The sequence below is a fragment of the Ostrinia nubilalis genome, chromosome 2 (genome assembly GCF_963855985.1).
Source record: "Ostrinia nubilalis chromosome 2, ilOstNubi1.1, whole genome shotgun sequence".
NCBI lineage: Eukaryota > Metazoa > Arthropoda > Insecta > Lepidoptera > Crambidae > Ostrinia > Ostrinia nubilalis.
In genome coordinates this window covers 7,563,756-7,590,385 of record NC_087089.1, presented here as the reverse complement: position 1 = coordinate 7,590,385, position 26,630 = coordinate 7,563,756, and the positions used below count along the sequence as shown (strand labels likewise).

The 26,630-nt window shown below is 35.4% G+C and overlaps 3 protein-coding genes and 1 long non-coding RNA gene across 4 annotated transcripts; 1 reads left to right on the top strand and 3 right to left on the bottom strand.

Annotated features, from left to right (window-relative positions):
• Positions 1-3,325: 3,325 nt before the first annotated feature.
• On the bottom strand, positions 3,326-4,998 carry LOC135086400 (uncharacterized). Its single transcript, XR_010260469.1, has 3 exons — positions 4,671-4,998; positions 4,043-4,212; positions 3,326-3,727 (listed from the first exon to the last, which is right to left on the bottom strand). It is a non-coding gene; the product is annotated as an uncharacterized LOC135086400 (long non-coding RNA).
• A 3,172-nt stretch (positions 4,999-8,170) lies between these two features.
• Positions 8,171-10,616, bottom strand: LOC135081424 (ras-related protein Rab-7a). Its single transcript, XM_063976113.1, has one exon. The coding sequence runs from the start codon at positions 10,521-10,523 to the stop codon at positions 9,897-9,899; it is 627 nt and encodes a 208-aa protein (XP_063832183.1). The 5' UTR covers positions 10,524-10,616; the 3' UTR covers positions 8,171-9,896.
• A 165-nt stretch (positions 10,617-10,781) lies between these two features.
• Positions 10,782-23,533, top strand: LOC135081392 (serine/threonine-protein kinase GA29083). The gene is made up of 14 exons (XM_063976111.1): positions 10,782-10,999; positions 11,078-11,296; positions 11,955-12,054; positions 12,410-12,604; positions 13,427-13,543; positions 13,964-14,151; positions 14,223-14,309; positions 14,756-14,910; positions 18,843-18,961; positions 19,125-19,224; positions 19,598-19,743; positions 20,242-20,391; positions 20,999-21,241; positions 21,647-23,533. The coding sequence occupies exons 2-14, from the start codon at positions 11,079-11,081 to the stop codon at positions 21,704-21,706; spliced, it is 1,878 nt and encodes a 625-aa protein (XP_063832181.1). The 5' UTR covers positions 10,782-10,999; position 11,078; the 3' UTR covers positions 21,707-23,533.
• LOC135081408 (tRNA (adenine(58)-N(1))-methyltransferase non-catalytic subunit TRM6) lies at positions 23,517-26,231 on the bottom strand. The gene is made up of 2 exons (XM_063976112.1): positions 23,900-26,231; positions 23,517-23,659 (listed from the first exon to the last, which is right to left on the bottom strand). Exons 1-2 carry the CDS (start codon positions 25,121-25,123, stop codon positions 23,579-23,581), a joined length of 1,305 nt encoding a protein of 434 aa, XP_063832182.1. The 5' UTR covers positions 25,124-26,231; the 3' UTR covers positions 23,517-23,578.
• Positions 26,232-26,630: the final 399 nt, after the last annotated feature.

The following is a 26,630-nucleotide window of genomic DNA, read 5'->3' as shown; positions in this document are numbered from 1 at the left end:
AATTAATTTTGAACTCTATGTGTAAGACATAAGGTTGAAAATAGTTTAAATGCGTTGTATGTGTTTATTACTACATGCTTGACTATAAACGAGTGCTGTAAGTGCCCACCAACCTAGGCAGTTTTGTATCAGTATATCAAGGACAGTAATTATGTCCTTATGATTTTTTCAAATTATTTAAAATTTAGTTGGTTCAAGGGGTTCGCGTATAGGGTCAGTTGCAAGCAACCGACTCAGTCTTCCCTTTACCCGACTGGTTGGGGGTGGACCAGAATCGATAGCAACATGGAGCCTACATGGACCAATTGCCCGTAGCTGCCGAAGCTTGCCTGGAAAGAAGTAGTGCAGAAGCTGGTGCTGTCTGAAAAAACAACTATAATGGTCACAGCCGTAGCCTTTGTGTTAAAAATAATCTCCCGTAGGTACTATGATAATATCAATCCTCACTTTCCTCAAACTTACCTTTCCGTTATCACTGGTACAATAGTATATGTAGAAATAAAAATGTTAATTAAAATAATAATAATAATCATTAGACGTTTAGACAAATTCAAGTTCTTTATTTAGTGCTTTCTTCTTATGATATTTTCAATAATACAATGCATTTAAACTATTTTCAACCTTATGTCTTAAACATAGAGTTCAAAATTAATTGAAGAAAAAATACAAATCATGGTAGCATGATGTGCCAGGAACTCTAAATAAATTCTAAAATAATAATCTTTACTTGCTTATGAACCAAATAGTATGAATTCATGGATAAAATAAAGATTTTTTCCGACGCGCATTAAAATTCGCCCGCTGTGTCCTGAAGAAAGATTTTTTTTCACCTACTTTTTTCAAAAAAAGTACCATACAATGGTATATATTTATAATCCTGATAAATGTAGCTTTCAGTACATATTTTTTTTATTAGATTATCTCCAGTGGTTTAAAAGTAAACGACGTTTATTTAAAAAAATACTTTTTGGTTTTTGTGAATTTTACTCCATATTTCTATTTTTTTGTATGAAAAGGCAAAAAGTTTGTTCTAGAAATGAATTCGCCATCCTTTAATTATCCGAAAATGACACCACACTTGCCCTAATACTCATAGTTTTGAAGATATGGGCCTTAAAGTGAAGCGCGGCAGAAGGAAACTTGCCCCCCCTCCCCCTGGTACCACAGGGGGAGCTCCCGATGTCTACCGACGGAAATCTACTCAGGAGCACCCAAAGAACAACTGGTGCAAAAATGAGCCTTCTATACCAAAGTGGAGGGGTCTCCATACAAATCATTGCACTAAATTCCCTACTATATGTTACTTGTGGATAATGTAGCTTTCGAATGATGAAAGAATTTTTAAAAACGGTCCAGTAGTTTTTGAGCCTATTCATTACAACCAAACAAACAGTTTTCCTCTTTATAATATTAGTGTAGATTAGCTAATCTGATAGGTAAAACTCTTTGTAAAGTTTAATCAAAATCCGTCCAGTTGTGGTTGCTTAAAGGAGTTACAAATATCGTTAAAAGGCGCTATAAAAGCTTATTTGTAAAAAAAATAACGTTTTTTTTAATCAAGTTTCATAAACTTTCGCGTCTAATTCGCAGTTATTATTATGAATGATGTTCTACCCTTATAGCTAATCTTAATATTAGTAAAATTATAAATTAACATTACCTAGACATCACCCTACAGTCAATAGGGACAGAGCAATAATGAAAAATTTTGCAAAAACGAAAAATACTATTAGCTAGGTACTTAGCTAGTTCCAGGAAAAAAAAGTAAGCGCAGAACTGCTGACATCATTTCTAAAACTAGGTACTTAGGTACTAAACACTATTTTAGAGTAGGCGCACACCGTTGATTTTTTATCGGCCGATAGTTTAGTCGGGCAGTTGATCAGTATGGGCATGTATGGGAGTGCGCACACTACGCCGATTCGATTTGGCCGATTCTTCATACAAATTAAAATCGGGCACAACTATCGGCCAACTAAAAATCAACGGTGTGCGCCTACTCTTAATGCGAGTTTTCCTCTCTGTCCCATGAAGTCGAAACCTTACAAACCCGCGCTAACAAATACCTATACGAGAATTAATATTACGACGAAATGTTATTAAATTTAAGTGACGCCTTTCTGAGTACTTCCACTGAGCCCACTCGTACTTGTGAACTGTTTCGTTTTCGTATTATCCATACTTCACGCAAACTCCACTTGTGACTACGAAAAATTATCAGGCGTTACATCAAACGCCCTGTAAATCTTTAAGTCCTTTAATTAACGTCAGTGCGATTAAATTATTTATTAGCATATACGTATATTATAATATAGGTAATTTGCGTGCATTAATGCCCTAGGACCTAGATACACATTACCTACGTACAGTGCCGTAACTAGCCTTTTATGCACCCGGTGCGAGATAAAAAAAATTCTACGGGGGGGGGGGGGGGGAGCGATTGTGTATGGATGGAAAATGAATACATTGATCATCAATCATTTACCTAAATTCGAAATTTTGACCATTCCATGAAGACCGAAAAGTGACCGGTCGTATAAAAACGTTTCATGGATTTGCGTTTCACTATCGAAAAACATAATTTTTAAATTGTCACTATTAATATTTTTTACTGAATAACCTGTAAAAGTTAATTTTACAATTTCTGAAAAATCACCTAAAAGTAACTTTTTCATTAGTGTAACGTAAAAGTAACCAATGCAGTTCAAAAGTAACCTAAAAGGTTACAAAAGTAACCTTCTGGCAACACTGCGGCTATCTGAATGCGTGATTCTCGATGTATCGGGGAATCCCCGAACATTGGGTGGGACGGCGCGGCAGAATGGAACGTTTGTGAATCGTTTAGTTTTGTAAGTCATCCTTTTCACTCTTGTCGAACGATGAATTTTCTATCTATCTCTCGCACGCTAGTGCGTCAGTAACGACGCACGTAGTTAATGAATAAAATCAAAGATAAAGGGAGGACCTACAGTTTGTCTATAAAGTCGTGACATAAAATGAGGGCGCTTTTTTTCTTCATGTAGCAACCCTATACAATTTGACCAAATGAGTTTGATACTAGGGCAATTTAGTTAAGAGTAGATTTTTCTATCCTTAGATATCTTTTGACTGATAAATAAACTTGTCATTTTGACATATTTTCCATACTAAAACTGTCAATGTGCCAATCTTATTCTTCAGTTAAAAGTTATCCGACGATTGAAAAATCAGCCCTTAACCAATTTAGACGACGATTTTTTTTTCTGTTTTAATACAATAGGTACCTATGCTTATGAAAGGTTTTACCAAGCATTTTTATTGCATCAGCATAATAAAAAACGCATCATACATATTTAATAAGGACATTTATTAATCACTTTCATCATCGGATTCCAAATATTCGATGTTAAGAAAAGTTTCGTTGCCACCTTCATAAGTAACGCTGACATCACTCACATCATCTTCACTGTTGCTATTATCGCCTAAGCAAATAACCAATTGTCTTGGTACAGGTCCATAACTATAATGGAAGGCTCATGAAGATTTGGTATTAGTTTTTCTTTAATCCACTTCGTAAAGTTATGCGCATTCATTTCTGAATGGTAGTCTTCCAAATTATTTCTGTCAGTGAATATGAGGAGGCAGTTTGAAACAAACCCCTTTTCGCTTCCAGCATGGACTATGATGTAACGCTTTCCTTTGAAAATGTCTTTTGTTTGATGTTTAGAGATTGCGAACATTTTGTGACCTGGTGGAAAAATAAATAGATTCTTGTTAGTGAAAATTTTATAAAATTATACATCCATACTAATATTATTAAGAAGAAAGATTTCATTGTTGGTTTGTTTGGATGGGGGTTTAAGGGGGTATAAGAGGGAGGGGGAGGGTGTAATTGGCTTTGAAACTACTGGACCGATTTGAAAAAATATTTCATCATTACAATCTAAAAAAAACTGCTTAACATAGGCTATATTAATATTATATAGGTTACCATATATGAAGAATGAATATAGCTCACATCAAACAAAAAACATGCAAAAGATGAAAAAATTTATTTACCTACCTCTTTTTGTACCGTGTAAAAAAATTATATTTTTTGGCGCAGAGCACAAATATTAAAATTATCCATTTCTTTCTTTGGTTGGCCTTGCCTGTGTTTCCCAGGAATTCTAAATTTTCCATTATTCTGAAAACCTTCATTAACTATGCGCCTAACCGTACTCTCTGATTTTCCTGAAAAAAAAAGTTCAAATTTTAAAGGGATGGAAAGAATAACTACAAAACCTAACTAATATTATTTATTGTTAAATATTTACCAACAAGATATCATTTCACATGCACTCACATTATAATCTAGAGCTAAATCATAATCATAAAAAAATATTGCAACAAATTATTGTTTTTGTAGACAGACAACTTGATGTGAAAGTGATGTCATACAGTTATCAATGGCCAAAGCGAACGGGTAATATAGATATGAAGCAATTAATTCAAATTCAAAACTCGTAGAAAACTTGACTGAATTGATGTATCAAATGAAATGGTCGTACTACAATATATCCTACTTACAATGAAAATTTAACCTAAAAATGTCCTATGTAAACAATGCCTGTTTTGGTCACCAAATCGCAAAATGCAGTAAATTTGTTACTTTAGGTAGATTATAAACAAGCAGTAACACGATTACGTACCCGTCAAAGATGCTGTTCGCCCTTAAACATCATCCAAATCCCACAAAATTTGACCAGCTTGGTACTCCGCGGAACATTGCTGGAAAACTTTAAAAATCACTTTCCGCGTGGCACTCCAATTTACTTTACTCATTGTTTATACTTTTCTTCGTAGCTGAGTAATAATTTACTGGAGATTAGTCAAACAATAAAAACCACAAAATGAAAATCGTTCCACAACTTGTTCTCGATGACAGCTGATGTACATATGTTTGGTGAACTTTGGTGTTGCCAGACACATGAATAATGTTAGTTCCTCAAACATTCATGTCACGACTTTATAGACAGACTGTATGAATGTGGCTGACAGCAATGACAGCGTAACGTGAACTATATTACATCTCCTCAGCTAGATTGACAGATTTGCTTAGAACTTCTAAGTTAGAAGTGGCGCCCTCCAAATGAATATAGACAGAAATTGTCCAATAGTTACGGTATAGGTACTTTTGTTTGTGTATGTAATATTGCGAGCAAGACAAGGTGGATTTATATTTGTCTGATGTGTCGTGACGTGACGCGTCAGAACTGTATCGGTTCCATACATAAGCCATCACAACACAACACGTTACGCACTAGTGTGAACGTTACCATCCTACTAATATTATAAACGCGAAAGTTTGTATGGATGATGGATGGATGTTTGTTACTCTTTCACGCAAAAACTACTGAATGGAGTTTAATGAAACTTTACAATAATATAGCTTATACATCAGAATAACACATAGGCTACAATTTATAAACATATTGTTCGAAATACTAATCCAGCGCAGACGAAGTCGCGGGCACCAGCTAGTACTAAATGTATGAAACCGATACCGTTCTTCTGACGCGTCACGTCACGACACATCAGACAAATATAAAACCACCTTTACAAGTGTTGTTGTTTCAAGATCGCTTGAAAAATGCAATATACAGGGTGGCCAAAACAGTGAGGTCTAACAGAAAAATTTAGATTCCTTACATCAAGGTGTACCTAAATCACCCCCATGTATATTATACGATTGTGCTTAGTTTAGGAGATAGAGTTAATTTTGTGATATTTTAAAATTTTATGACCTAGTAGGCTTTAAACATTTTTATCTTTTTTTTTGGGTTGACTTTTTTCAGATTTCTTTTTTTCGACAGATTTGTTATAAATTGTAGATGTTTGAAAAAAATAATCACCTTCCTATCTGTGATTCAAGATACAAAAGTTTTGCTAGAAACATTAAAATTATGCTTTTATCAGAACACTATCAAATTTTCAACTTAAAAGTTTAAGTAAAAAAAAGAACTTCCATAGGTCCAAAACCATTTTAAAAACTGCGCCGTTTCCTGAACATTCATAATAATACAAAAAAACATGTACTTAATAGGCCACTATTTCCTGTAATCGGTCCACTAAAGTGGTAAGTCGGAGATTCCGTTACATGTTTTTGACTTTCTTAGAGTGAATTAATATTGGGAATCCTCTAAGTTTACATTACGTAGAACAGATTTAAAGCAGTAACTGGACAGAACATGTTTTTATTCTCAACGAGGAAGCTCTTGCCCTTCATCACACCTGGTGGAAACTGAGGATTAGGCTGAAGGTTTAAGGGAACTTCAACTACAGAGGAACTATGGCTTCCTACCTCCAAATGCCGGAATACAGTAATGCTTTTAACATTATTGTTATAGTGACAGACTTAGGAAAATAGAGTTGCTAGCCAGGCAGACTTAGATCAAACCCTACCACCAACCAAACCGAGCAGAAAATTTCACCTCCACTGGGAATCAAACCCGGGACCTCTGAAGCTTACCTCTTACCACTTGAAGACAGAGGCAGTTGTTACATTTTACTATTACCCTTGAAATACCTACTACAGTGAGAAGAAGAAGGAGGGATATTTGGTTTATGTTCATCAAAACTTACTTAAAATAACAATGTGTTCCGGAATTTGGAGGTAGGAAGCCATAGTTCCTTTGTAGTTGAAGTTCCCTTCCACCTTCAGCATAATCATCAGTTTCCACCAGGTGTGATGAAGGGCAAGAGCTTCCTCGTTGAGAATAAAAACATGTTCTGTCCAGTTACTGCTCTAAATCTGTTCTACGTAATGTAAACTTAGAGGATTCCCAATATTAATTCACTCTAAGAAAGTCAAAAACATGTAACGGAATCTCCGACTTACCACTTTAGTGGACCGATTACAGGAAATAGTGGCCTATTAAGTACATGTTTTTTTGTATTATTATGAATGTTCAGGAAACGGCGCAGTTTTTAAAATGGTTTTGGACCTATGGAAGTTCTTTTTTTACTTAAACTTTTAAGTTGAAAATTTGATAGTGTTCTGATAAAAGCATAATTTTAATGTTTCTAGCAAAACTTTTGTATCTTGAATCAAAGATAGAAAGGTGATTATTTTTTTCAAACATTTGCAATTCATAACAAATCTGTCGAAAAAAAGAAATCTGAAAAAAGTCAACCCAAAAAAAAGATAAAAATGTTTAAAGCCAAATATCACAAAATTAACTCTATCTCCTAAACTAAGCACAATCGTATAATATACATGGGGGTGATTTAGGTACACCTTGATGTAAGGAATCTAAATTTTTCTTTTAGACCTCACTGTTTTGGCCACCCTGTAGATATAGATAGTACAGAGGGCGCGTCTACACCATATTCGCAATAAAACAAAATGTACCTACTAACTACCATGCATGAAACAAAACTAGATACTGGTCTGGTCATTTCTGCGCCCCTCCAGGGTCTGCGCCCTGTGCCTGGGCACCGCTGGCACCGCCCTAGTTACGGCACTGCCTACGTAGTCTTTGTTTTACGCGTTTAGATATCATATTACTTACGTAGAGTCCGCGTCGCATTTGACTATCATTCATACAATGAATGTAAGTGGGGACGTTAGTATTGTTACAGCGACATTTTGTTTTAGTCACAAATAATTATGTGTAATTTAATTTAGAGTATGACGGCCAAGATATTAAAAAGGATAATTTATCGCGTTTTATCTAGTTCCTACACGATCGAGTGCATTTTCTAACCGATAAATGCATTTTTTCTGTCATGCGGTTTACGATACGCGTGCGGATTACCGCGTGCGTGTTAGCCCGCGTAATAGGAAAACATGAAATAATTACAAAAATTCAGGCAGCCTGTATGCGGACCAAATCCGCACGCGTGCCGAAACCCGCATGACAGGAAAGGCACTAACGGATGGTATAACATTGGTGTATAAAAAAAAATATCTCGCAAACAAAAAAGTGTTGTTTCAGATTCGAATTTATGTTGCTATTTTTGTTGAACCGCCGTATTACAAAACAGCGCTGTTTTTAAAAATGGCTGGCTGTAATGTAAAACGGCGGATTATACAATCCCTCTGCGACATTTTGTGTCCTCATCCATTTGTAATCTCTAAATTACTATAAAATTACAAAATTTTAAATAAATAAGAGGTACTACATACATAAATAAACATAAACATTAATATGGTTTATATTTTATTGATATAAAATTAAAAGCAACCATTATTACAGCATAGGTCATATTTTGTTACCTTCATTACATCTAGCTCTTATTACTTAAAATTTATAGATAATAGTTATACCAATATAATAAAGGCATGCAATGCTTTTTAAAATATGAGGATTCAATCAAAATACACTCTGGTGAAATAGAACTAACAATAAATAGTATGGCCATGCTTTTTGCAGGGGCCAATACTTTTTTATTATTACATTTTAATTTAATGAAGAAAAGCAAAATGTGATACAAGATACATAGTATACTAGTATGCGGAATCTGTATCAAACTCTCCAAACAGCTTTGCACCTATAAAGCTGTTATTATGGCATCTAAAAGCTGCCTGATTTAAGTGTCATGACTTATTCATAACAAAAAAACAAATGAACAATTTGTAATCAGAGTTATGTGTCATAAGTTTGTTCAATAACACTCATTAATATTGTGACATGCTGAGTAATTATGATGTTATTGGTAATTTTTATCATTAACTACTTATATCTAATGCTTTAAAATCCAAATATATACAGAAACATTTATGGTAAATATAATTTTTGGGCAAATACATAATCCACTCCATAAACTTATCACAAGTTATGTTTAAGGAGGTTCCAGAATAATAACATATACACAGCAGTCAAAATTTAGTAATACATAATTTTTAAGACTATATGTAAATCAATATAATAAACAGAATCTTTATATTATATCCTTTTGTTGCTTAAGCTTGCACTTTGCTTTTCTTAATAACATTGTCAGATAATTAATTGCATTAAAACCTTTAACACACAATTTTATAGACTAATCTAGAATATTTTTGGTTTAAAATTATCAAAACTCATATATTTTAAGTAATAAAATAACAATCTATTAAAATGGAATATTATACTGTTAATTAACTGCTGTGTTTAACTCAATGCAAGGAAAAGGTAACAACACAATAGCTGGCAAACAGTGATAATAGTGTGTAGTGTGACATAGCAAGTTTATTTTAAAATAGAATCAATCAAGTTTTATTTTCAAACTAAAATAAACAGAGATTAGTAACCTAAATTATGTAGGGCAAGAGGCCTGTTGATACTGCACAAAACAACATTCAAGGCCTTGACTATTGTGCTGCTACCTATTAGTGAAACAATGAACAAGACTTAATTAGATGCTGAAATCTCCAAAATTTCAGTATTAAAATAAAATAATTATTCTAATCTCTAATTAGCTATATCGGTTTCATGTAGCTGTAACAAACAATAGATACCTAGATACCCATTATACCAAAATTTAACTAGACATCACATGAATTTTACCAGAATTAAAAACAACACAACAATGGACATTATAACAAGCAATAGCCAAACTTATGTATCTTAGTGTATTACAAAACACTACTCTTCCACATTGTACTTAAAAGAAGTCATTGCTGGATGACATAACTTCCTATGGCATGATAATTTTGATTACATTTTTTAGAAGTTATTTTAGTCTTTAATATAGACGTGCAATTAAATTTCAAACATCTCACATGTGCTACAAGAAACTTGTCCAATCTTTATAGTATTTATTTTCTCTATACATTTTTACATGATAAGGATATAAAAGAAATTTACTTACAGAATAACATTATACTTCATTGTATTAACTTTATAAAAAATGAGAAACTAGTATGATGCCAGCACTAGAGAGTGTACCTAGGCCTAGCAGGCACAGTTGTCTCCATCCTTATTGCGACCATTGTCATTGGCATTAAGCTTGATGTGGTCTGGGAAGTCGTTGTACAACTCTGCTTCTGTCTCCTGAGCGAGAGCATTGCGAGCTATAGTCTGGAATGCTAGCTCCACATTCACAGCTTCTTTGGCACTCGTTTCATAGTACGGAATATCATTTTTGCTTTGACACCATTGTTGTGCACGTTTGGCAGAAACAGCACGGTTTTCCAGATCTACCTTATTGCCTAATATCACGAAAGGGAAGTTCTCAGGGTCACGAGGCGAAGCCTGGATCAGGAACTCGTCTCTCCAACTCTCCAAGGACTTGAACGTGTTGGGGGCAGTTACGTCAAACACTAAGACGCAACAATCCGCCCCACGGTAGAAAGCGACTCCCAAGGATTGAAAACGTTCCTGACCTGCAGTATCCCATATTTGCATGGTGACGATCCTATCATCGACGATTACCTCTTTCGTGAGAAAATCTGCGCCTATTGTTGCCTTGTACTGGTTGGAAAATTTCTTGTTGACAAACTGATTCATCAGCGAAGTTTTACCCACGCCACTATCTCCAAGGATGATTACCTTCAAAAGAACCTTTTTTCGTGACGACATTTTCGACTAAAATTTATAAATGTGGTAAAAATACAAAATAATCACACTCTTTGTCTGTACTCTTGACATAAAACGAAATTGATAAATGCGTCACCTGTTTGAAGTGTTGCCAATTAAAAAAAATAAACATCACTACGATGAGCTCAAATAAAATATTATGAGCTCTATGATTGAGCTACATAAAAAGGTAGCTCGTAGCTCTATGCCTAATATAATCTATGTTTTTTTCTATTCATTCATTCGGACATTCAGTAACATTCTTGGATAATCATTCATTCATTTTTATTTCATCGGTCTTTGCTGCTGACTGATTTCTTCTGTAATTTTGTGTGATTCATGATTTTTTCAGAATAATTGAGTTTGTTTTCAATATTGATACGTAAAATGGACGTTTAACATGAGAAGCGAATAGAAGTGATGACTACGTAAAATATAACGATTGTCATTTTGCTCGTTGGAGGCAAGAAATCATTGAGGTGAGGCATGAATCTAGCTTACAGAAGGTACCTCGTTCGATATGACATGGTAACTTTGTAACTTTCTTTATTTTCTAGAATGGAGAACAATTTGAGCCGAAGTGGAAGCCGATCGAGCTCTGTATGCGAGCTCGAAAAAGATTTTAGTGACATGGAAATTATGAAAAGTAGGACAAACAGACGTAACGTATTGCTTCGAACACAGCCAGCGCGGAAAGCGAAACGAGTCAGGTTTTTTCGAAATGGTGATAAATTTTACTCTGGAGTCATAATTCCGGTCTTGCCAGAACGATACAGGTGAGTAGTATTCTTCTAATCTTCTCATTGACAATAATTGTACCATTTGAGGTGAATTAGTGTGAATAAGATTACACTTTCACTTATTTATGCAGCTACCTACACAGCTGTGATCTATCACAACACAGTATATTTATTTATAATGTGTCAAATGACAGTGACAATAACCAGATTTTGTCTCCCATTTTTTTATTGCATCTTTTACTAGCAAAATTAAATAATCCATGACTGTTCTTCTGTTATGCTCTTATTTTCGTCACTAAGATCCTACTGATTGGGCTTCCACCGTGATCTCAGAAATCTACTAAGATCACACACAAACATAATATTAACAGATAAAACAAGTTTTACGATTGGCGATACATATCAATAAAATTAATTGGAACTGGCTGCCATTGAAATAAATTCTCATTAAAAAAAGCTGTGTCTGTGACTAGCAGAATGAGTCATTGCACGTGAAGCATCAATTGAGACTACTTTCTAATATGCACTTAAAGATTAATAATTTATCTAATCAATACCTACTCCTTATAAACTATGTCCCTCTAATACTTGATTCTCAGTCTCATCTTACTGTTTGAATTGTCATTACAAATGCAAATATATTTTCTTATTGGAATGTTTTTAAAACAGATAATGAATTTAAATAATTTTTTAGGTCTTTTGATAGCTTAACAGCAGATTTGACAAGGGTATTAGTGGACAATGTTACTTTGCCTAGTGGCGTGAGGACAATATACTCTCTTGAGGGTAGAAAAGTAAGTAATTGCTGTTATACACAATTTATAAATGGCTTGAGGCTGTGCCTGTGCAGTTGACATTATGTAGAGTCGACAGCACATCTGACTATACATTTTCGTTGCAAAGTCGCCCCTATCGCAACTGTGTAAGATACCACAGTGTTTAACGTTGATGTACTGTGAAAAAGTACAGGTCATAACAAAATGGATGATGACAAGTCAATGATAACCTTTTCTTAATTAAAATTAAGTTCATTGATTACAGAAAAATTTTACATGGAAAAATTTCTACTAAATATAATATTTTTTTGTGTCAACCTGGTAAATCTATTGTAAACTAAACCCTTGATTAACTCATAAAATCTGCTTCCAGATAGGAAAACTCGATGATTTGGAAGATGGACAGTCATATGTTTGTAGTGGTTTTGGGGAGCCATTCAAACGGTTAGACTATGAAGCAAGTGCAGTGACACCACAGTCTTTCAGACTTAGTGGGCCTGAATCATTGAGTGATAGTGCAAGTCCGTCCCCGGCTAGAGCTAACAACAGGCTGTCCCGCTATTTGCAGGTACGTACAAAGTTCACTTTTGTAATCTTTTATTATTTTTGTATCCATTTTGTAACACTGTTATCACTAGCTAGAAATTGTTGTGAACTTGTTTCTGGAGGGAAGCAGATGATTATATTTCAGAATAGTGCTGAATTTTATCATTTCCAATAGAGAATAACCCACATCACACTGTAACAAATAAAATAATCTGCAGCAGTGTGCAAACCTGAAAGAGCTTTTTATATTGATAACTTTTTCAATTATAACTTTAGTACATATGCTAGTTGGTGAAGAGGTTTAAAAACCAAATAGCAAATCTATCATTTCCTTTCAACCATATTAGGAATTCAATAACACACCTTTCTGATATTGTTTACCTACCTAATATGTTACATGGTCTCACTTGACCTTAGATTTGTTGTAAATTATGAGGTTCTTTAATACTCATCACCAGCCGATATATGGTTTATTACACCTTACATTCCCTGGTTGTAAAAGTCTATTTTTGGAGGCTGTTGCGTAAAATTCGTTCAGCATCCGCAAAACCAAAGGAGATCTCCAGAGCGTTTGTTGACATCGATTTTCTCTTGATAAAACCTACTCTGGTGGCATACAAACTTGCCACGTTTTGAAGAAAATTATTGTTTAGGATTCCTAATTTCGTTCTTCGTGGTGATACCCACGCGTTTAAATCTACGATACACGAGGCTTTTTAGCCTAAACTTTATCCAGACAATACAAAATCAGATGTAATATAATAATAATAAATTGTAATGTAATATAATATATTTAGTGCTTAAGTTTCTAAAGTTCTTGTACTTTATTAGACTAATTTTTCAGGCAAATGGTAGTAGTACTACTGGCAACGGGACAGCGCGCGTTAGCCCCCCCGCTGGCGACAACGTGGTGCGGCCACGTATAGTTACTATTATTAGGAACGGTGTTAAACCTCGCAAGGTAAACCAATATGTACCACGATCGTGCTGCTTACACAATGCAACAGCGCTGTGGTTAATGACTCATTGCGGTTGATGTAATAACAACTTACTGCAGTCTACAATAATTTATCATTATCATAATTTCATTAAATAATGCATACCTATTCGGAATAATATTTGGATAACATGTTGATGTACCTTTTTCCACGAAAACGGCGTAATTATATTTGCTACGTGAATTTTGCTGTTTTGAACGGACACGACAATGATATCAAAAACAATTAGTAATAATCCTCTAATATGAGAAGTAATTGCGAAACAATTAATCTTTAATAACAATACTTTTCCAACTCTAAAACAGTCTAAAACGTTTTTACAATAAATTTTCAGTAGCGTACAACAGTTTCGTTTTACCGACTCACCTGAGCGACGTTTCCAGGTATGCCGGCTGTTACTAAACAAGCGCAACAGCCCTACCTTGGAGCACGCGCTCGCCGCCATCACGGACTGCATCAAGCTGGACACGGGCTGCGTTCGCAAGGTCTTCACGCAGACCGGGTCGCCGGTCTCGGCGCTACACCAGTTCTTCGATAACGAAGACGTGTTCTTTGCATATGGAAACGAAAGGTGATAGTTTATCAAACTTTGTAGTGATAGATGTTGGTAATCAAGTTTTAATTTTGTTTTTTTTTGTTTAGGGTAAACCAAGAAGACTTCGAATTGGAGTTCGAAGAAAGCAAAGCTGTGTTACAATGTAGAAAAACGCCTATTTCAAGAAATTCTAGGTAAGTTCAAGTAAACTAAGGGTTAGTGTCTGAGACCTGACCAGCTTCAAGGTTCTAGATACAATTTAAATTATCAAAATCAATATTGGTTTAGCAATTTCGCGATGACGTCACTAATTAACACTTTACATTCCACATGACAATGTGTGGCATTGCAGCTTAAAAAAAAGTTTGCTCCACCTTGCCTGGATCCCCCATTTGCCCATTGCTATTTGGCTAGAAAAGCTGAGTATGTCAATGCCTGATGATACGGGACTATTCCCAGCACCACTGCAACTCCTTTGTAGCCGGGCTCTACAGCTTAACCGCCAATAAAAACCCAACCAGTAAAGGTCAAGTCTGTCCAGGGGGAAAGTTAAACTGTCTTTTGACCCGCAACGAATTTAATCAGAAGAACATAGGAGGAGAACAATGCCTGATGTTGATGAATGTGTGTGTCATCTTAGGGCCGGGCCCAAGCCGCGTATGCCTGTGAAAGCGGGCGGCGCAGCGCGCGCGGGCAGCGAGGCGGGCTCGGGCGCCGCGGGTGACTCCGCCGACGCCGACGCGCCGCTGTTACCGCAGCCGCTAAGACTCAAATACAGCGTTGGAAAGATCATCGGTAAGTTAATTGCTTCATAGTCCGTGTAGAGATTACGGCAGACTTGTACGGGCATTAAACCATTCACTATCTCGAAAAGGTAAACTCTGTGGGATCTTATGTACGTCAGCGCTACTTCAAATGTTATTCCGATATGAATACCGACCGTGTAAAGGACAGTGCCAATCCATGTATGGAAGTTGGACCAAGTGCTGCCCAGAATGAAACCATAATGCATTTTGTTCCTCAGGCCAATACTAATTTGTAAACCGGAGCGCAATTAAATCTATCCCTGGAGTTAAGAGAAAAAAGAGTATTGTTTTGAATTATTTACATACAAAATATCATCGATGTATACGTACTACGCATAAGATTTCGCGATTTTGGCATTAAATAACACTCGCTATGTTGAACTTAACCATACTGCATCCGTACACCTTACTTTAGTACGACTTCGACATTCTTTATAAGCGATCAAGCGCTGTTGCAGTAGTTTGGTGAGTTGACAGAAATTAAATATTTCCAAAATGGAGCAAGAAGTTCTTGCTTCATTTTGGAAATAATGAATTTCTGTCAACTTACCAAACAATTGAGAATGTTACTAGGTATGCAAAATCACTTGAAACCTATGTTACAGTTAGGCTTTTACATTTACAAATACATTAGTTTTTATTTCATTCAAAAATACCCAGTAGTTATGATTTTACAGGCATTCAAAGTTCGCTTAAATATTGAGTGCCGCCGACGGTCACGTGACCCCGCGTGACGTACATTCACAGTGTCCGCTCACTAGAAAACGGATATAAACATACTTAAATACATTTTTTTTTGTAAATACAAACTTATTATACATATTAACACCCAGACCCATCACAGAAATTAAAATTGAACCAAACCCAAACTTGATGCGATTGTGTCGTTTTATTGCGAATTACCTTCCAGCTCCATCATTAGACCCTGATTACTATATAGAATTAAAGTACTCATCAATACAAAACGAACGAACCCAAACTCGATGGATTTAAGTCGTTTTATTATAGAGTTCCTATGGCCACCTTCCAGCTCCATCATCAGATCAGCTCCATGTCATCATAATATTGCATGGTCATCCAAATCACATGTGTTTGCGAAATTTCAGCTTAATCGGTTGCCTGGAAGTGGGTCTTAATTCAGCTTGCAAGATTCCACCCATACAAATATGAGCCAGTCACTGTAATATGACGTCACGCGCATAAAATGGCGGGCCGGCCGCCGCCCGCACTTTTAAAATTCAATATCTTGGAAACTAATTGACGTATCGAAATAATTCTTTCACGTGTATTTTTTATTTTTAACAGAGAATACAGAAAGCTAAAAAACAAAATTAGTGAACATTCTTCATTAAAACAGTGCTAGATCGTTTATAAGCAATGTCCAAATCGCACCAAAGTAACGTGTACGGATGCAATATGGTTAAGTTCAACATAGCGAGTGTTATTTAATGCCAAAATCGCGAAATCTTATGCGTAGTACGTATACATCGATGATATTTTGTATGTAAAAAATTCAAAGCAAAAATCTTTTTTTATCTTAACTCCAGGGATAGATTTCAGTGCGCTTCGGTTTAAACATTAGTATAGGCCTGAGGAACAAAATGCACTATGGGTTGATTCTGGGCAACACTTGGTCCAGACCCTGGCACTATCCTTTCTTTTACATAAGTGACGTTGACGGAGTTGTGGTTCCTAAAACCAAGTATATTGCGTCACATGTAATCCATCCCACACTACTCCACCACTGCAGGAATCTATTCAATTAGGAGCCCATACACAAGTAACCACAGCAGCGTCGGGTGTACTACCACAGAATAATAATAAGTACTACGTACAGAAGTTTTACTTCGCGAAGGTATTTAAAAAAATGTATGCTCAATGTCATTAACAATATGGTGTAATTTAGCCTGTCTCAAGAGTCAAGCACCATTTTGTTGACAAACGTCGGTGATCGGCACTGCGCCGAAGTTATAGGGCTGACTTCGGTAAAATGATGTGACGTGAGGTGCCAAACTGCGGAAAATGGCGGAGGAAATACATGATTTAGCATGAATTATTATCATGAATAATATTAACTACTTATTTACCTCTCAGTGGTTTGAGGCAACTTAAAAAAGTACATTCAGTGTTTTTATTATTATTTAGGCAGTTAAATACTGCACAGTATTTAGTACACCATTTTATTTATTTTCACACATACACAAGAATACGCGTGCGTGAGTCAATGTTCGCTCGTATGTGAGGCCTTGTCGAATAGTATCCTGTAGGTGGGCCATCGTGCGTGTTTTGTTTTCGATGTAAACTCGCGGAGATGAACAGGCCTGGTACTACATCATTTATAGTATAGTAAACGCCCCATTGTCATGTTTGTAGACAGTGAATGGGTTAATACATATTTTATTACGCGTAATAATCTTTTATTAGTTAGTCATGAAAGCATGAGTTAGGTTGTCGACACCATCAATCAATCTTATGTATTTTTATGAGCTGCTTTTTATATCAAAATTAAATTTCTAATTTTGCAATAGGAATATCTCACGTTTTTTCCTACTCCATTGACTTTTATTGATACAAAGTAGCAAAAATTTCAGACTCATTTCAAACCGGAGATTTATAAAGAAAACTCGTTGCTCTAAAAATATAATCCAATAATGCCTAATGATTACATTGCAATGAAGAATGTTCACTAATTTTGTTTTTTAGCTTTCTGTATTCTCTGTTAAAAATAAAAAATACACGTGAAAGAATTATTTCGATACGTCAATTAGTTTCCAAGATATTGAATTTTAAAAGTGCGGGCGGCGGCCGGCCCGCCATTTTATGCGCGTGACGTCATATTACAGTGACTGGCTCATATTTGTATGGGTGGAATCTTGCAAGCTGAATTAAGACCCACTTCCAGGCAACCGATTAAGCTGAAATTTCGCAAACACATGTGATTTGGATGACCATGCAATATTATGATGACATGGAGCTGATCTGATGATGGAGCTGGAAGGTGGCCATAGGAACTCTATAATAAAACGACTTAAATCCATCGAGTTTGGGTTCGTTCGTTTTGTATTGACGAGTACTTTAATTCTATATAGTAATCAGGGTCTAATGATGGAGCTGGAAGGTAATTCGCAATAAAACGACACAATCGCATCAAGTTTGGGTTTGGTTAAATTTTAATTTCTGTGATGGATCTGGGTGTTAATATGTATAATAAGTTTGTATTTACAAAAAAAATGTATTTAAGTATGTTTATATCCGTTTTCTAGTGAGCGGATACTGTGAATGTACGTCACGCGTGGTCACGTGACCGTCGGCGGCACTCAATATTTAAGCGAACTTTGAATGCCTATAAAATCATGACTACTGGGTATTTTTGAATGAAATAAAAACTAATGTATTTGTAAATGTAAAAGCCTAACTGTAACATAGGTTTCAAGTGATTTTGCATACCTAGTAACATTCTCAATTATTGAACTCTTTAATAGAAAACAAGTGTACAATTTTCAATCCGTTCTCTCGGTGATGGTTACAATTTTATACGATAAATAAAATAATTTCGAAAGTATCGTGCAGATACTTTACTACATCAAATAAAATAATTGGTAGTCATTTAATTATGTTAAAATAGTAAACGATGTAAGTTCGTGTCGCCGTAAAACGGCGGAAGTTGTCTATTCCTTAATGGCTCATTATGTTACAGTTGTACCTGTACTAAATTATAACTATAAAATATCTTTCAATCCTTATCACGCCAAAAACTAGTGTAAATATTTTGTAATTTAAACTTTCGAGCAACGTTTTTGGCTCTATTATGATACATCATTAGTAGTTAGTGGCCTTAATAACTCGACCGGTGCGGAAGCGACTCGATCGGATTCAATGAACTGACCCCAATATAGAATATTATTTATTATTTTTCAACAGGTGACGGCAATTTCGCTGTTGTAAGGATATGTAGAGACAAGACTTCTGGGAAGGAATACGCTCTCAAAGTTATAGACAAAGCCAAGTGCAAAGGAAAAGAATATTACGTGGAGGCTGAGGTATGTATCAATCAATTTTACTTGTTTTTACAAAATTGTGGTCACCACAATTAGGTCATATCCTGATAGAATATTGTTCACATAGAGCGAGTTCTGTCTTATCACAATTGAACGTAATCAAATGTGATAATGAAAGATAATGCATGATTCATTTTGCCCTCAGGTCAGAGTAATGCGAAAGCTATGTCACCCTCGTATCGTATCACTAATTGAGGAACAAGATAGTCCCGAATGGTTGTTCCTTGTCATGGAACTAGTTAGTGGTATGTATGTTACATTTATTTTTTACAATGAGTGTGAATATTATCTAGAATTATAAAAATCATAGATACTTTTGTCGTATTTTGTATCACTATTCATTAGTGCAATACCGTTATGAAGCGATCGTAAACTATCATCGTAATACTTTTGCAGCGGTGGGCGAGTGTTAACAATACATAATGCCAATTAAAACTTCTAATGTTTGGATTTGTATTGACGGGATCATCAATATTAACTGAAATCAATCATTACTAATATTATTTTGTACATTTTTAAAATCGCCCACCTTTACTTTAATATTGATCTTCCATTTTACCATTTCATTATATCAGTACCTAATGCTATTCACATTCTACTAAAATCGTTTATTTTTAGGTGGCGACTTGTTTGATAGTATCGCAGCTGCTTCCAAATTCTCAGAGCCACAAGCGCGTTTGCTAATTGGCCACCTAACATCAGCTATTGCATACCTACACTCGCTTTCTATAGTGCATCGCGACATCAAACCTGAAAACCTATTGGTAAGCGAAAGACTAACAAAAAGAAAGTAAAACCTGCCCTCATTTTGGTCATCGTAACAATTTGGAAATTCATTGTTAACTTTCTACTGTCAATCCATTTACGAATAGCCAAAAATGTTAACGAATAATTTATTTATTTTTCATATTACGTAAAGCAAAAGTATCGGTTCATGTTATGTATATTTACACTAATTCTTATCACTAGTGAAAGAAACACTTATTTAAAAGTATTGAGTGGGATGATGTCTTGTATCAATTGGATATATTTGTTTACTTGGTCTTTATTAAATAAACAGAATGTTTGTAACAGCGATTCTCACTAATCGTCTTCATAAACAAGACAATCTTCTTTTTAAACAAGTTTTGGAGTTGTTATTGTATAAGTATGATATCACGACATTTAAGTAATTAAAATGTGACCAGTTTCTCTGATAGTGGCGTTTCTTGAAATTGTATAGTTGATAATGATAATAAATGTTATAATAATGTTTTCCCCAGGTGGAAGTGGGTCCAGACGGCAGCATACGCGGGCTGAAGCTGGCTGACTTCGGCCTGGCCGTCGAGGTGTGCCGGCCTCTGCATGCCGTCTGCGGCACTCCCACGTACGTGGCCCCAGAGATACTCCTCGAGACTGGATATGGACTGAAGGTTGGTGTAGTATACTTAATGTGCGAACATTATTGCATGTCATGGAACTCTTTTTTAGCTTAAGTGCCACCATTGTAAGAAAAAAATATTCTAAAAATGTAATAGCTGTTGAGTTTCTGAATAAACTAAATAAATAAATAAAAAAAAAAAAAAAAAACAAATATACCGATGACACATTCCCACTGCTGCAACTCCCGTGTTGCCTTCTAGCATGAATCCCGATGGCAACCAAATTTGGTCGATTCAGTCGTAACGATTGCTCGAAATGTTATAAACCAAAATCAATCTTATCTACAACGACAACAGCCTGTAGTAAAATAGTCACATTATTATTTATAATATTTTAGTACAACATATTTACAAAAGTAGCCTATTTCCCATCACTCTGAATGAGTTTTACACACAAAGTATTTTATCTATCTTATTACATCACTCACATTATATTCCACATAGTTGTGACTTTGAAATTTTCTCACATTTATGAGCATCTGAGAACTGCCCATTGTTTCAATAACTACTGAACTTGAACTTCCCAGAAAGTATGTGGCCCGCACACGTAACTTTATGAGACACAAATTATTTTAGTTGTATAATAATTGTCATCCAGATCGACGTGTGGGCGGCGGGCGTGATCCTCTACATACTGCTGTGCGGTTTCCCGCCGTTCTCGTCGCCGGACGGCGATCAAGAGAAGTTATTCGACGCGATCCTGTCGGCGCGGCTGGAGTTCCCCGCGCCGCACTGGGAGCGCGTGTCGGCGGGCGCCATCGACCTCGTGGCCAACATGCTGCGGCCCCAGCCCGAGCTTCGCTTCGCTGCTGAGGACGTGCTCGATCACGCCTGGATGGCGGTGAGTTTTTTTTTTTATTATAGCCGTTGAAGATACCGGTTGCCAGAGAATTTTCAGCCAGTCTGAATGTAATGAAGTCGTCCGATATCGATGTTACTGAACTAAATTGTTATAGAACGGAATTCGAACAAAACTGCAGCAACTATGTATCTGTAATATACATAATTATAAAATGAAAACTAATAAAATGTTATCTGTAATATACTTCACATTGTCTGGCTTGGTGATAAATACAAGGTATTTTTCCTAAGATACCCTGTTTTATTTTTTTCTATTAAGTCATAAGAATGTCTGAATTTTGATTGTGAATGACTACTACAAGGTCAAAAAACTCTTGTTGTTTCAATTTTGAAAACAGCTCTGTGCCGTGTAATGCGTGCTGACTAGTTACTATTTGTGCTTCAGGACGACTGTTGCGACGACTGCTACGACTTCCGCACATGGTACGACGAGGACTCGTCATAGCGGGGCGCCGGGCGCGAGACGGTGTCGGCGCCCACGTGACGAGCCCGTGACGCGCGCCTACCGCGAGCAGCCTTAGCCGCCGGTGTTCTCACCGCAGCGTATGCCTTTCAACATAACACCAATACCAAAGTTTATTTAACATTACAACGTATTTACCCCAAAACGATACTACTGCATTTGTAATTCGTAAATTGTATATCTTTGGTTTTGTTCAGCGTGACCACAAATGCAATATTATAGTTATTTGTGTATTTTCGACACCTATAAATTAACGTCTCTTCTGTTCACGAAACAAAGGTTCCGATGTAGGATAACAGATTGTATACTTTAAAAGTAGCTTGTCCCATGCTCCATTAGGTTAAAAGAGCACTAAAATACCTAATAGTTTATACGGCTGCACATCTGTTTTAGTATTATTATTCCTGCTTTTTATAGTATCAGAATCAGTTGTCAGCCAATAAGTACAATAAAAGTAAAATCGTTCTTAATAATTTCAAAAGATCTCCAGAAGTTTTCATGTCTACCTATTCAGTTTTAAATTTAAATCTTAGGTTTAAACAAATTGTAATATTTATAAACAAAGTTTTTATTTTATTATAACATTCTGTAATATATGAGTAATATATCTTATTTAATTATTTGAATGAATTTGTATTTACAAGTGCAAAGCGGAAGCTTGTTAGTTTTTGTATTAAATGAAATGCTTATAGGCGTATATTCATTGCTATTGCTTGTATGTAACCATATCAGTAATTTTCTTAGTAGTATCACATCCATTAATGACCAAAAATTGGTTTGATAAATATTTGATTTTAATACATAAATGGTGCTTAAGTATAAATTTGCAGAAACATTGCTTTATGATCATTGGTAAATTAATGTAAGTGATGACTAGTTAAAGTTGGCTAGTAAGGTTAGATTGTTTAATCAATGCAAATCATTTCATCTAATTGTCACTTTATATGGTGCAATGTTATTAAAACGCAATAAAATAAGACCATGCACTATGAGACGTCGTTAAGTGCCAAAATTACATCATCAAATTTGGTAATTAGGTTTAAAAGTAGGTTGATGCGACGAAAACTGATGTTCCTCTCGAATAACGTATTTACAGCTGATTAGTTTAAAAATTATGTTAGTATTTTTGTATCATGGCTGTTGTGCAAACATGGTACGAGTGGATCTGAACAAGCCTAAATTGTCGTTTTATCAGTCATTATGTTTTCCAATGAACAAACCTTGTGTCAAAATTTATAAATTAGATGAAAAATTGTATGGTAAAATAATTTGAAAAGCTTATTTATGGTTGAGTCGAGTGCATTGTCTCATCCCTGATACCTGTATTTAGACTGACATACATTCCTTAGAATCTGTACTACTGAACTTTATAATGCATTAATATTTTTGCATAAGTAACAATGTTTTAATAAACAGTCAATTTGCTTTTGTAGCAGCTATATGCCATCATTAGACTTCAGAGAATTTGTATATCCATGTGTTTGGATGTTTTGTAAGAATAAAGTTTTTAAAATTCAAAATTTACCAAGAATAAATATTTACAATAAACAATTTGATATCAAATTCTTTATGAGAGTGATGTACATTGAAACCAATAATTTACTAAATAGCTTGTGTAAGAAAATTTTATAAATTGTGTGAATTATTAAAATATTTTCATACATGTGTAATGTCAAATTGGTTATTATTACTATTGTTTAAAAAATGCAAGATTATAGCACATCATACACACATGATCATTTTTAATGCATTTAGATATGGTATGTGCATTTCAATAAATGAAAGCATTAAATAAATTTTTTAAAACTATATTTTTGTTTTTATCTTATAAAATAATAATTGATCAATACCAAATTATTTTAAAACATATCCTGTTAGAAGAAATCCACTGGCTGAATTCATCATTACTTCTGGATGTGTTCTGTCTGGTAGTACCTGCAAATAATTTTATAATTAATTTCTTTTGCTAAAATAATGAGTAATATAATATGTTAGGCCATTAACTATTTTTCCATCTACCTAATAGATTTTGGAAACTATAGAAATAGGTTTTGGAGAATGAATGAAAAATTGATTTTTAACCAACAACACACTAATCTACATAAAAAATAAATACATAACACACATGTATTTTGTGTTGTGATATAATAATATTTGCATACATTAAAAACAAACCTGATAATTCCTCATCCAGTTGCATGTTAACTTTAATGCAGCTACATTACTTTGTGATTTCAACAATAAATATAGTTGTTGCAATGGCTCAGCAACAGCATAATAGATAGCAAATGGTCGTCCTGGTTTTACAAATTCCACTAATTCAGTGAAAATATTTTTCGGATCTTCTTTACAGGTGATGACTAAAGCATCCACCTTTTGATGAAGTAGTGAAGCAGCAGCTATATTGTCAAAGTGCCATTTAGGCTTTTTAGGTTCTGGCTTATTCTCTGAATTATTGGCTACAGCTTCTGATATAGCATCTGCATCCTGGTCTGTGTTTTCCAGTCGGGGAATCTTATTCTTATGATCTGGTTCTTCATCAGCTTTTCTTTTTAAAACATTTGATTCAACATTTGAGTTATCATTAGTATCACAGCCTTGGTAAAATTGTCTCAAAGCCGAATACACATTGACAGAAATGCATCTATTAAGTTGTTCTTCTTTAAAATTCATTGCCAGCAATGCTTGTTTCTGTGACATATTACCAGGGTGCATATGAATGAGTTTCCCATTAGTTTGGGGACCGATGGCACTCATCAAGGATGCAGCTAGTAAACCATTTGATCCTGAATCATACAGAAGATAATTACCTTCTGAGTAAATGTTAGATAAAGTATTTATTTGTGATAATGTATCAATACGAATGCCCTGGATTTTGGCTGGTTCTAACTTATACATCACCTCTGCGATTAATCTCAGATTTGGTTTCAGAATTCTAATGAACTCAAAATATTTTTTTTCCTTTTTCCTAAGGTATTTCTCCTGAGAAAATTCAGTTTTCCTGTGAAAAGTATTTGAGTTTGTAATCAATGTTTCAACAATATCTGATGCTTTGTTTGAATCCACTTTCAAATCTTCTATCTCTGCAGCAGTCAATTTTTGAGATTGTCCATCATCAATAATGTTGCGATTATCATTTCCTGACGTTTTAATATCTATTTCATCTTTTAAATTCACAACTTCATTAGTTAATTCCAATACATATTCTTTACTTTTCTTGCCTCCAGAAAATATCATTTTGAATGTTGAAAAATACGGGCATCCTTCTATCCCTTTCAAGTTTATGGTATCACGACCTACTGTAATACTTAAACTTGGTTTATTAAACTTGAACAACTTTTTGTAGTTTTGTTTTTGTAAGACAATAAAGTCCCCAATACTAATAACTTCGTTAGCCATTTGGAAATCTTTCTTATTGTGTCAACTCCATGCACAGTGAATGCTCCACGAAAGCTTTTAAAATATAGACGATTAACAGATAAACGCTTTTATCATTTATTTTTGATTTAGCGAGGTTAAAAGTGCCTTGTTTTAGTTTTAGGTTAGGTTAGGAGAAATTTTTAGGTTATGTTTACTAGTTTGACTTTTTACTTTTTCAGTCGTGCTGTCAGCAGTGCGGTCAAAAATATTAACGATATGATATCGATAATCGTTTAAATTTCAATTGAATACAACGAAAATTAATACCCGGGTTCGATCTCCACGGAATCCCGGTCCCGGTCCCGGGTTCGATTTCCACTTGCTAACTTGCATCAATTTAGCAAACGAAAACGATCTTTCTACATTCTTCTCATAATAAAATAGTAAAAAATCAGTTGTAGTATCCTACTATATTTCCTACATTATTTTCATACATTTCCTACTTTACTTTGTGGATGTTACTCACCTCTAATCCATATCTGTGTTACTCACAGATATGGATCTAATCCTTATCTGTGATGTTACTCTTTCATATGTGTTATCGTTGTATAATAATAATATATACAAAAAGTACGATGAATGAATTTTGATGAAACTTTACAATATTGGCTATTTAATATAAAGGCACTGGGTCTCTATCAGAAGGAACTCTAGGGGTGGAATCTCCATAGGCGTGGGTTAACGGGCAAGGAGATAATATCTTGGACGGTTGACAATCACTTTTCCTACAATTTAACGTTCCACCAAACTCAACACGCTCTCAAAGATAACCTCGTAGCCGCCTGCTCACACTTGACATGACACAACTGATTGACAGTTATCTTTTTCTGCGCATCAGTCGGGTGTTACGTTTAGGAATCACAAACCTTCTGCTCTACAGATTTCTACAGATAACATAATATTAAGATTGGTACTATTAATCATCAATAATAATTTGCAGCATCTGTGTCCGGCGCCGACACGGCCAGCCTGACTATCGCACGGCCTCGTGCGCTTAGTCCAGGGTTTGTCCATCTGTAAACATTCAATTTCTTATTATCACAGCTCGTCCATTCCTGACTACAGAGCGTGCGAATATCAGATCGTAGAATCAAAATAAATACAGCTGATCAGGGCGTGATGACCCTGGATCAGGAAACCAAACCATTACAGCTGGCCCGGGCGCGAAGCCCGACCAGGAAACCAAAACATTACAGCTGGCCCGGGCGTGAGGCCCCTTCGACCAGGAAACCGGGGTTTAGGTAACATGGCCCGACGCGCAAGGCCTAAGCCAAGGCTCCTTCAACCATTTACCTCAAACCGCACCACTACTACTGCTGATCCAGGCATGCAGCCATGCGACCAGGAAACCAACATTACATCAGCGTGGCCCGGGCGTAAACAGCCCCTTCAACCACGGCAACAGGGTGGCCCGGGCGCCCTTGGCCCGGCCCCCTCAAGTCACTCACTCACAAAGGCCCTTCCAGTTTACGTCAATCACAATAAT

What these genes read in the sequence shown, in the direction of transcription:
- LOC135081392 (XM_063976111.1), top strand. Translation starts at nt 11,079, where the DNA reads ATGGAGAACAATTTGAGCCGAAGTGGAAGCCGATCGAGCTCTGTATGC. An exon ending in ACTCTCTTGAGGGTAGAAAA is followed by an intron (nt 12,055 to 12,409) that starts GTAAGTAATTGC and finishes ATCTGCTTCCAG; the next exon opens with ATAGGAAAACTCGATGATTT. An exon ending in CCTATTTCAAGAAATTCTAG is followed by an intron (nt 14,310 to 14,755) that starts GTAAGTTCAAGT and finishes GTGTCATCTTAG; the next exon opens with GGCCGGGCCCAAGCCGCGTA.
- LOC135081408 (XM_063976112.1), bottom strand. Translation starts at nt 25,123, where the DNA reads ATGGCTAACGAAGTTATTAGTATTGGGGACTTTATTGTCTTACAAAAA. An exon ending in ACTGGATGAGGAATTATCAG is followed by an intron (nt 23,660 to 23,899) that starts GTTTGTTTTTAA and finishes AATTATTTGCAG; the next exon opens with GTACTACCAGACAGAACACA.
- LOC135081424 (XM_063976113.1), bottom strand. Translation starts at nt 10,523, where the DNA reads ATGTCGTCACGAAAAAAGGTTCTTTTGAAGGTAATCATCCTTGGAGAT.